Source organism: Tamandua tetradactyla, chromosome 9, assembly GCF_023851605.1.
Source record: "Tamandua tetradactyla isolate mTamTet1 chromosome 9, mTamTet1.pri, whole genome shotgun sequence".
In the NCBI taxonomy this organism is placed as follows: domain Eukaryota; kingdom Metazoa; phylum Chordata; class Mammalia; order Pilosa; family Myrmecophagidae; genus Tamandua; species Tamandua tetradactyla.
Window position 1 is genome coordinate 87,730,297 of NC_135335.1, and position 12,333 is coordinate 87,742,629.

Here is a 12,333-nt window from a genome sequence, read left to right on the forward strand (position 1 = left end):
ATCTAGACCATACTTTGAAAGGGGGAAACAGACAATGAATATAATTAGTAAATAAATTGTATGTTATGTTAAAAAAGTAATACATGCCATGAAAAAAATAAAAGCAAAAAGCAGAGTAAGGGAAGTTAAGGAATGTATTTCTAAGCAGGGTGGTCTGGAAAGTTCATAGAGAACATAACATTTAAGCAAAGATTTGAAGGAGATGAGTCTTGGCTCAGATTAATTTATTTTAGGTAGATCTCATGAAATTGTGTGTTCTAGTTTGCTAGCTGCTGAAATGCAATATACCAGAAATGGAATGGCTTTTAAAAGGGGGAATTTAATGAGTTGCTAGTTTACAGTTCTAAGGTCGAGAAAATGTCCCAATTACAACAAATCTATAGAAATGTCCAATCTAAGGCATCCAGGGAAAGATACCTTGGTTCAAGAAGGCCAATGAAGTTCAAGGTTTCTCTCTCATCTGGAAAGGCACATGGTGAACACAATCAGGGTTCCTTTCCCATCTGGAAGGGCACATGGCGAACATGGCATCATCTGCTAGTGTCTTCCCTCCTGGCTTCCTGTTTCGTGAAGCTCCCCGGGAGACATTTTCCTTCTTCATCTCCAAAGGTCGCTGGCTGGTAGACTCTGCTTCTCGTGGCCATGTTGTTCTGCTCTCTCTGAATCTCTCGTTCTCCAAAATATTTCCTCTTTTGTAGGACTCCAATAAACCAATCTAGACCCACCCAAATGGGTGGAGACATGTCGTCCCCTAATCCAGTTTAACAACCATTCTTGACTAAATCACGTCATCCAGGGAGATGATCTGATTACAGTTTCAAACATACAGTATTGAATAGAGATTATTCTACCTTTATGGAATGATATTTTGATTAAAACATGGCTTTTCTAGGGGGCATACTTCCTTTCAAACCAGCACATTATGTTTGCAATTCTTCTCATGTTTCCATATACCTGACTGACCATCTGGAAATTTCCAGTGTGGTCTAGGCACAGTTCTTAAATTCATCTCAGTGGTGGGGCACCTGCAGGTCATGTTGAAAATTATTGCCATGCTTGACTCCATCATACCAATCAGGAGCAGTTTTCTTTGGAGAAAATGTGGCTCTTATATACATGCATTATAAAGTAATTTCCATTAACATAAGCCAAACAACCACAGAAAATCCCGTCAATCTAAATATGATTTACTATATTCCAGTTTTCCTAGTAATATTCACTTACTATTATAAATGCATTGCCTACTTTTAGCTTGCTGGCCAGACATTGGGTGGCAGGGACCATAGATTTAAGAAGGAGAGTGGAAAGAAAACCTAAGATTGTGAAAACCTACCCTTTAATTACATTTTCCTCCTACAGTCTAGGAAAATATAATCACTGTCACTTGATTTTAGCAATGGAACAGCTTAGTTCTCTTCAGCAGTGTGTAGCTTAGGAACTACTGTTCTAGAGATTTGTCAGATATGAATTAGAGAAATCCTGCAGACTCAACTAAGTTTCCTCCCCACTAGATCCTTAGGAATCTCAGAGATGGATTTGTAGCCATTTAGCATATGCATACATCTTGCCTGTCAGGTGGAAATAAAAATTTTTTTCAAAAAGGATCTCAGAGATTTCTAGATATTCTGTTTTAATTTAAAAAGTGGGATTAGGAAGAAGTAACAAAGAAATTAAGTCCAGGGTGGAGTTTGGAGACAGAAGTTCCTCTATTTGCATTTTACTGTTAGAACTGTGAAATGACAATATCATATTGTACCATTTTTTGTCTTCGTGCCCAGCATATTGCTTGGCACATGATAGATTCCCAAAAAACACTGAATTGATGTTTCCACTCATTTCTCATTCTATCAGAGTGAGTTCTGCAGAACCTAGGATATGGTATTTCTGCCCACCAACCTTAGCTTCATCTCTTTTTCCTTAATTCTATCCCTACTCTCCTTCCCACATCTAGTCTCTTGTTACAGACAAAAAGTTAGAAACAGTTATAGTTCTCACATCACTGATTTTCCTTACTAGTAATGAATTCAGAGGAACATAACTTCTAGGGAAACTTCTCTTAAACAACTTTTCATTTAGGTTAATGTTAAGTCTTGGTATTCTGTATCTCTGTTTTACTTCTGCTATTGTCTTGCTGTTTCATCTCGTAGTAGGGAGGTGTCATCATATGCTAGCAAATATGTGTTGTTCCTGAAAAAGCCTTAATGAAATTTGGATTTCTGTGAACTAAAAACCGTAACCACCTGGCATTAATCTTCTGTCCAGAGGGACATATTGTGTGTGTAAAAGCATGAAACACTGAGATCTAAATCTGCTTCAGTGGTAGCATAACTGAGCTGTGTGGGTTCCACATTCCAAAATGCCAGCCTCACATGGTAATGGAGCTGGAAAGCCTGATTTTGTGGTTTCAAGGTTGTCAGGAAAAGCAGGGTGGAGAGAGTGGGTATTGATGTCACAAAGGGAACATCTTTATTTCTATAGGATGTCTCACAGAGTATAGGTGATGAAATAGAACTTAACCTCAGGAACACAGAGTTATGGTTCAGAAGAAAATGTCCTTAATTACAGATTACCATCATGATGATGATTGATTTGTTGACCTCACCATCAGAGTACAAGCTGGATTTTTTTCCACTTTTATTTGGCCTCTTAAGTATTAATTAACCACTATTATGCCTTTCCTTTTCAGAGTGTTGTCCGCTGCCTGTGGCATCCAAAGCTAAACCAGATCATGGTTGGAACAGGGAATGGATTGGCTAAAGTATATTACGACCCCAACAAGAGCCAGAGGTATTTCATAAGTATAGCCTGTTATAGATGGATGGCAACAGCTGGGGGGGAGGGGGGAGGGTGGCTTTTATTCACCTCTGCTTTTGTTTCCCCCTTTGATGGGGATCTACCCTTTTAGGAAACACAGCTGGTACAGAGTAAATCCTCAAACCCCCAGCATTGTGCTTCAGAGAGGATTTGGATATCGTCCTTGATCCATACAGAATTAAGAGTGAAAGTTTCCTGGGGATTTGCAGTTCTTTAGTGGAAAGTTGAGTGCAAGAGGGAAAAAAACTCTTGCCCTCTTTGCATACCACCCTGGACAGTGGCATTAGCTATGATGCATATATGGGATTAACAAAGCAGGGAACTAACCACTTACAGAAAGTGGAAACAACTTGTCCATTTTACTCCCTTTCTCTTTGGCTTTTATCAGTTATTAGATGTTTGGCAAGATTGTTCTCTGCCAGCAGAAAGGAACAACACAAATACTTTCCCCCTCACTACCACCACCCCTCCAAGCCCATCCCAGATGTCAAACTTAAGCGTACAGTTGTGTTTCAGAGCTCCAGAAACTTCACTAGTCAATATCTCAGTGGTGAAAATGTGTCACTACCACCTCCCAAATTTTTTTCCCTTTCTCTCTGTTCTGGTACAATGACTTGGACAGAGTACACCTTAGTTAGTATTAGGATTTGCATGCTAAATTCACTGGGATCCTGCATAAACCTTGAACTCCCACAGCCTTTCTAAAGAGAGGAAAGCCATCCTCTACTAATGAATATTTGACCTTATTTTGACTGAATAGAAGCAGAGAGCCCTGTCTTCCTCCAGCGTTTTCTGGACTAGGGTTAAAGCCCTTGCCTATGAAGTAAAGTTATATATTATGGTATATAGAAATAAATAGTTTTTTTTTTTGAATAAAGTTAATGTAATTAGGATGAAAAGGAATCTGTTTCACTGGAGAAAATTATGAAACCCGAGCAACCAGTAGGAAGGTACTGTCTTTAGAATCTTTCAGACATTTGCTTATTTAGATATGCTTCTGAAAGGGGTAGCTCAAGATGGCAAAGGAGAAGAAATGTTCTGGGCACACTTTTGCTCAGTCCCATACATTCTTGGACTATAGCCCCTTGGAAACACTGCCAAACAGACCTAGGTCCAGATACTCGTATTCTTATATTTGAGATGTAGACAAATGCCACTTGGCATATAGCCCATCCAGTTTGCTTTCATCTGGGACATAAGCTAGAATTTTGAAAATGTGGGTTAATTTTATTAATGTCTCTTTAAGACCTTAAATTTTTTAAGTATATAGATAGACATTTTTTTTTGACTTGAGTTCTGTTGCTGTGTTATCTCCCCAATCCTTCCACTTGGTAATAACTACTGAATGGCAGGTTTGCTTTTCCTTACATTTAATCCCTTAACACTGAGACCCCATCTGTTGCCATCTCTTAGAAAGTCAAGAACCTGGCAAGATGGTTTGCTTGGAGTATATTCCAAACAATATATAATACTTTTAGCATAGACTTTCTGTTACTAAGAACAAATAGAGAAAATAATTTGCTTTACCCTCCACAGGGGAGCAAAATTATGCGTGGTTAAAACCCAGCGGAAGGCGAAACAAGCCGAAACTCTAACCCAGGACTATATCATCACCCGTAAGTGGTTAGCATGGCCTCTCAATCATGTGTTTCTCTTCTACTCTCATATGGTATTGATTGCATGGATTTAGAGACAGTAAAAAACACTGGAGTTCAGACAAATATTACAAAATATCCCATTCATGCAGGCAGAACTACCAGTCATGTAACAGCAAACACTTTTGGCTTCTGTCACTTATTATAGAGGCAGGGTTATTTCATGTAACTTTCAACCCAAGAGGGAAAAGACTATTTGAGCCTAACACATTACTCCCTAGCAGCCTTTTAAAGAATAACAATCTATTCTAAGAATAAACTAGAAAGAGTGCTGGTTTTGTAATCACGAGACCTGGGTTTGTCCAATTCTACCACTGGCTGACAGTGTGACATTGAACAATTGAAAGATAGATGAAACAATAGATGAGAGCAGCTTCTCTCAGATTTGTCACACAACCTTATTAATCTGGCAGACTTGGATTTCTCCAGGCCACACTGTGTCAGACCTGTAACAGATAGTAACTAAGAGGAAATCTTGGATACCATAGCCATTGTCACTAGTAAATGCCCTTGCAGACTTTTATCAGTCTGAGTCTAAAGTCCAAAGAGTGCTGTACTGCTTGGTTTTCTCCCTGGTGGTGGGTCTCATGTAAGATCAAGTCCCTAGGAGCTTATGATCAGAAGGAGATCCTATGACACTTTTTGCAAGAGTAGAAGTGTTAAAGTCAAGTGTCATAACTAGTCCAGCTCATGTAATTACATGCGGCCTACTTAAATTCCTCCAGTCGTTTGAAGTGAAAAGCTATTTTTCTCCCTCCTAAAAATACTTGGTTGTATGGCCTAACAAAGTGATGGGTAGCTGTGTTTCTCAGCTCCCCTGATTCAAGACAGGCATGTTTTACTGGTGAGTGATGTGCTCTTGGCCCCAACTGACAGAAGAGGTAGAGGGTGGGGTCAGTGTGGGGGAGATACTGGCAGAGTTTTTGACATGTTACAGACGGTTCTGTCATTCATATTACATAAACTCCCTTAAAACCTGTTATCCCCAGGGACTTCCTGGAAGATGGCAGCTTAGTAAGACGCGCGGATCTTAGTTTCTTCTCCAGGACACCTACTAGGGGAGTAGAAACGATACAGAAAGCGCCCAAAGCCACAACAGAGATAAAAAAGACAGCGTACCCCATCCTGGAACGGCTGGCTGGCTGAGAGAAGCAGCTCGGGTGAGATCGCCGAGGCGCGCGGGCCTTACCGGGCGGGGTGGCAAGCGGCCGGAGTTACTCCCCTCCCCCTTCCCGGGCCGGCTGGGAGAATTGGAGAGGTGGTCCCCTGAAACCAAGGTGACTGGCGCCCACACCACGCGCAGCCCCCGGACCAACTGAGAGAACTGGATCGGAAACCCCCAGGCCGCGGAGAACAGTGACGGGCGGGGGAGGCCCCTTCCAAACCCGTGACTCCCGGGGAACGTGCACTCTCTCGGGCGGGCCGCTGCCGCTGGTGCCCTCCCGCCACGCTTGTTGCCCAGGGCCGACTAGGAAATTCGGACGGGCTCTTTCCCTGGCTGCGGCGACCAGCAACCCTCCCTGCGTTCGGACCCCGGGCCAGCTCAAGCCGCTTCGGCTAGTGAACCCCCAGGACGGCGAGAGTTTTCCAAAGTTTAAGGTCCCACAGCACCTTTTACTGGTGGGACCCGCAGACAAACGTGTGCCACGAGCGCCACCTACTGGGCAGGATAACAAAAACAGAACCCAGAGATTTCACAAAAAAATATTACAACCTTGCTGGGTCCAACACCAAGAGAAATCTGAATAAATGCCCAGACGCCAGCAGCAGAAGATAACTGTCCACACTCAAAAGATTGAGAATATGGCTCAGTCAAAGGAACAAACCAATAGCTCAAATGAGACACAAGAGCTGAGACAACTAATGCTGAATATACGAACAGAAATGGAAAACCTCTTCAAAAATGAAATCGATAAATTGAGGGAGGACATGAAGAGGACATGGGCTGAACATAAAGAAGAAATAGAAAAACTGAAAAAACAAATCACAGAACTTATGGAAGTGAAGGATAAAGTAGCAAACATAGAAAAAATAATGGATAGCTACAATGATAGATTTAAAGAGACAGAAGATAGAATTAGTGATTTGGAGGATGGAACATCTGAATTCCAAAAAGAAACAGAAACTATAGGGAAAAGAATGGAAAAATTTGAACAGGGTATCAGGGAACTCAAGGACAATATGAACCGCACAAATATACGTGTTGTGGGTGTCCCAGAAGGAGAAGAGAAGGGAAAAGGAGGAGAAAAACTAATGGAAGAAATTATCACTGAAAATTTCCCAACTCTTACGAAAGACCTAAAATTACAGATCCAAGAAGTGCAGCGCACCCCAAAGAGATTAGACCCAAATAGGCGTTCTCCAAGACACTTACTAGTTAGAATGCCAGAGGTCAAAGAGAAAGAGAAGATCTTGAAAGCAGCAAGAGAAAAACAATCCATTACATACAAGGGAAACACAATAAGACTATGTGTAGATTTCTCAGCAGAAACCATGGAGGCTAGAAGACAGTGGGATGATATATTTAAAATACTAAAAGAGAAAAACTGCCAACCAAGACTCCTATATCCAGCAAAATTGTCCTTCAAAAATGAGGGAGAAATTAAAACATTCTCAGACAAAAAGTCACTGAGAGAATTTGTGACCAAGAGACCAGCTCTGCAAGAAATACTAAAGGGAGCACTAGAGTCAGAACCGAAAAGACAGAAGAGAGAGATATGGAAAAGAGTGTAGAAAGAAGGAAAATCAGATATGATATATATAATACAAAAGGCAAAATGGCAGAGGAAAATATTATCCAAACAGTAATAACACTAAATGTCAATGGACTGAATTCCCCAATCAAAAGACATAGATTGGCAGAATGGATTAAAAAACAGGATCCTTCTATATGCTGTCTACAGGAAACACATCTTAGACCCAAAGATAAACATAGGTTGAAAGTGAAAGGTTGGGAAAAGATATTTCATGCAAATAACAACCAGAAAAGAGCAGGAGTGGCTATACTAATATCCAACAAATTAGACTTCAAATGTAAAACAGTTAAAAGAGACAAAGAAGGACACTATATACTAATAAAAGGAACAATTAAACAAGAAGACATAACAATCATAAATATTTACGCACCGAATCAGAATGCCCCAAAATACGTGAGGAATATACTGCAAACACTGAAAAGGGAAATAGACTCATATACCATAATAGTTGGAGACTTCAACTCACCACTCTCATCAAGGGACAGAACATCTAGACAGAGGATCAACAAAGAAATAGAGAATCTGAATATTACTATAAATGAACTGGACTTAATAGACATTTATAGGACATTACATCCCACAACAGCAGGATACACCTTTTTCTCAAGTGCTCATGGATCATTCTCAAAGATAGACCATATGCTGGGTCACAAAGCAAGTCTTAACAAATTTAAAAAGATTGAAATCTTACACAACACTTTCTCGGATCATAAAGGAATGATGTTGGAAATCAATAATAGGCAGAGTGCCAGAAAATTCACAAATACGTGGAGGCTCAACAACACACTCCTAAACAACGACTGGGTCAAAGAAGAAATTGCAAGAGAAATTAGCAAATACCTCGAGGCGAATGAAAATGAAAACACAACATATCAAAACTTATGGGACGCAGCAAAGGCAGTGCTAAGAGGGAAATTTATTGCTCTAAATGCCTATATCAGAAAAGAAGAAAAGGCAAAAATTCAGGAATTAACTATCCATTTGGAAGAACTGGAGAAAGAACAGCAAGCTAACCCCAAAGCAAGCAAAAGGAAAGAAATAACAAAGATTAGAGCACAAATAAATGAAATTGAAAACATGAAAACAATAGAGAAAATCAATAAGGCCAGAAGTTGGTTCTATGAGAAAATCAATAAGATTGATGGGCCCTTAGCAAGATTGACAAAAAGAAGAAGAGAGAGGATGCAAATAAATAAGATCAGAAATGGAAGAGGAGACATAACTACTGACCTCACAGAAATAAAGGAGGTAATAACAGGATACTATGAACAACTTTACGCTAATAAATACAACAATTTAGAGGAAATGGACGGGTTCCTGGAAAGACATGAACAACCAACTTTGACTCAAGAAGACATAGATGACCTCAACAAACCAATCACAAGTAAAGAAATTGAATTAGTCATTCAAAAGCTTCCTAAAAAGAAAAGTCCAGGACCAGATGGCTTCACATGTGAATTCTACCAAACGTTCCAGAAAGAATTAATACCAATTCTCTTCAAACTCTTCCAAAAAATCGAAGTGGAGGGAAAACTACCTAATTCATTCTATGAAGCCAACATCACCCTCATACCAAAACCAGGCAAAGATATTACAAAAAAAGAAAACTACAGACCAATCTCTCTAATGAATACAGATGCAAAAATTCTCAATAAAATTCTAGCAAATCGTATCCAACAACACATTAAAAGAATTATACATCATGACCAAGTAGGATTCATCCCAGGTATGCAAGGATGGTTCAACATAAGAAAATCAATTAATGTAATACACCAGATCAACAAATCAAAGCAGAAAAATCACATGATCATCTCAATTGATGCAGAGAAGGCATTCGACAAGATTCAACATCCTTTCCTGTTGAAAACACTTCAAAAGATAGGAATACAAGGGAACTTCCTTAAAATGATAGAGGGAATATATGAAAAACCCACAGCTAATATCATCCTCAATGGGGAAAAATTGAAAACTTTCCCCCTAAGATCAGGAACAAGACAAGGATGTCCACTATCACCACTATTATTCAACATTGTGTTGGAGGTTCTAGCCAGAGCAATTAGACAAGAAAAAGAAATACAAGGCATCAAAATTGGAAAGGAAGAAGTAAAACTATCACTGTTTGCAGACGATACGATACTATACGTCGAAAACCCGGAAAAATCCACAACAAAACTACTAGAGCTAATAAATGAGTACAGCAAAGTAGCAGGTTACAAGATCAACATTCAAAAATCTGTAGCATTTCTATACACTAGTAAGGAACAAGCTGAGGGGGAAATCAAGAAACGAATCCCATTTACAATTGCAACTAAAACAATAAAATACCTAGGAATAAATTTAACTAAAGAGACAAAAAACCTATATAAAGAAAACTACAAAAAACTGCTAAAAGAAATCACAGAAGACCTAAATAGATGAAAGGGCATACCGTGTTCATGGATTGGAAGACTAAATATAGTTAAGATGTCAATCCTACCTAAATTGATTTACAGATTCAATGCAATACCAATCAAAATCCCAACAACTTATTTTTCAGAAATAGAAAAACCAATAAGCAAATTTATCTGGAAGGGCAGGGTGCCCCGAATTGCTAAAAACATCTTGAGGAAAAAAAACGAAGCTGGAGGTCTCGCGCTGCCTGACTTTAAGGCATATTATGAAGCCACAGTGGTCAAAACAGCATGGTATTGGCATAAAGATAGATATATCGAACAACGGAATCGAATAGAGTGCTCAGATATAGACCCTCTCATCTATGGACATTTGATCTTTGATAAGGCAGTCAAGCCAACTCACCTGGGACAGAGCAGTCTCTTCAATAAATGGTGCCTAGAGAACTGGATATCCATATGCAAAAGAATGAAAGAAGACCCATCTCTCACACCCTATACAAAAGTTAACTCAAAATGGATCAAAGATCTAAACATTAGGTCTAAGACCATAAAACAGTTAGAGGAAAATGTTGGGAGATATCTTATGGATCTTACAACTGGAGGCGGTTTTATGGACCTTAAACCTAAAGCAAGAGCACTGAAGAAGGAAATAAATAAATGGGAACTCCTCAAAATTAAACACTTTTGTGCATCAAAGAACTTCATCAAGAAAGTAGAAAGACAGCCTTCACAATGGGAGACAATATTTGGAAATGACATATCAGATAAAGGTCTAGTATCCAGAATTTATAAAGAGATTGTTCATCTCAACAACAAAAAGACAGCCAACCCAATTACAAAATGGGAAAAAGACTTGAACAGACACCTATCAGAAGAGGAAATACGGATGGCCAAGAGGCACATGAAGAGATGCTCAATGTCCCTGGCCATTAGAGAAATGCAAATCAAAACCACAATGAGATATCATCTCACACCCACCAGAATGGCCATTATCAACAAAACAGAAAATGACAAGTGCTGGAGAGGATGCGGAGAAAGAGGCACACTTATCCACTGTTGGTGGGAATGTCAAAGGGTGCAACCACTGTGGAAGGCAGTTTGGCGGTTCCTCAAAAAGCTGAATATAGAATTGCCATACGACCCAGCAATACCATTGCTAGGTATCTACTCAAAGGACTTAAGGGCAAAGACACAAACGGACATTTGCACACCAATGTTTATAGCAGCATTATTTACAATTGCAAAGAGATGGAAACAGCCAAAATCTCCATCAACAGAAGAGTGGCTAAACAAACTGTGGTATATACATACGATGGAATATTATGCAGCTTTAAGACAAGATAAACTTATGAACCATGTAATAACATGGATGGACCTAGAGAATATTATGCTGAGTGAATCCAGCCAAAAACTAAAGGACAAATACGGTATGGTCCCACTGATGTGAACGGACATTCGAGAATAAACTTGAAATATGTCATTGGTAACAGAGTTCAGCAGGAGTTAGAAACAGGGTAAGACAATGGGTAATTGAAGCTGAAGGGATACAGACTGTGCAACAGGACTAGATACAAAAACTCAAAAATGGACAGCACAATAATACCTAATTGTAAAGTAATCATGTTAAAACACTGAATGAAGCTGCATCTGAGCTATAGGTTTTTGTTTTGTTTTGTTTTGTTTTGTTTTGATTTTACTATTATTACTTTTATTTTTTTCTCTATATTAACATTCTATATCTTTTTCGGTTATGTTGCTAGTTCTTCTAAACCAATGCAAATGTACTAAGAAATGATGATCATGCATCTATGTGATGATGTTAAGAATTAATGATTGCATGTGTAGAATGGTATGATCTCTAAATGTTGGGTTAATTTCTTTTTTTCCGTTAATTAAAAAAAAAAAAAAAGAGAAGGGATAATTGGAGATGAAGGGATACAGACTGTACAACGGGACTGGATATAAAAACTCAGAAATGGACAGCACAGTACTACCCAATTGTAATGCAATTATGTTAAAACACTGAATGAAGCTGCATGTGAGGTATAGGTTTTTTGTTTTTGTTTTTTTTGTTTTTTTTCTTTCTATTATTGTTTTAATTCTTATTCTGTTGTCTTTATTTCTTTTTCTAAATCGATGCAAATGTACTAAGAAATGATGAATATGCAACTATGTGATGTTATTAAGAATTACTGATTGTACATGTAGATTGGAATGATTTCTAATTGTTTTGTTAATTCTTTTTTTAATAAAAAAAAAAAAAAAAGTATGTGAGAAAAAAAAAAAAAAAAAAAAAAAAAAAAAAAAAAACCTGTTATCCCTTGACCCTCCCTCTCCCAGTGTCCTGGAATAAGTTTTCTTTTTTAAAGGAAGTTTTTATCTGCCTGTAATGATTGAAATAAATTACTCTGGTACTTTCTTCAGTCAAAAAAATATGGTTATTGAATATTTCCCCAATACTCCCTTCTCCGAATATCATTCTGTTTCCCTTTTATATTCTGAACAACACTGAACAAACAGCTAACAGTGATTAGACAAATATTACTTTGATTTTTATTCTCCTATTTTGTCCACCATATGGAAGTAGGGGTAGGTCCTCATCAAGTCATGGTGCCAAGAGATTCAGGCACCCCACCCCCCACCCCCCACATGCATTCAAAGTAACCTTTGTCCCAGTTTCAGTGGGATAAGTGCTCCTCCCTTCCAGTTTCTCAG

At 38.7% G+C, this 12,333-nt stretch overlaps 1 protein-coding gene across 5 annotated transcripts in view; it reads left to right on the top strand.

The window, feature by feature from the left end:
- WDR70 (WD repeat domain 70) overlaps positions 1-12,333 on the top strand; it is a 516,692-nt gene that overhangs the window by 478,195 nt on the left and 26,164 nt on the right. For all 5 annotated transcript variants that reach the window (XM_077117003.1, XM_077117005.1, XM_077117006.1 and 2 more), the window contains 2 exons: positions 2,687-2,787; positions 4,351-4,430. In XM_077117003.1, the coding sequence (XP_076973118.1) occupies positions 2,687-2,787; positions 4,351-4,430 (181 nt within the window). The remainder of the gene's footprint in view (positions 1-2,686; positions 2,788-4,350; positions 4,431-12,333) is intronic.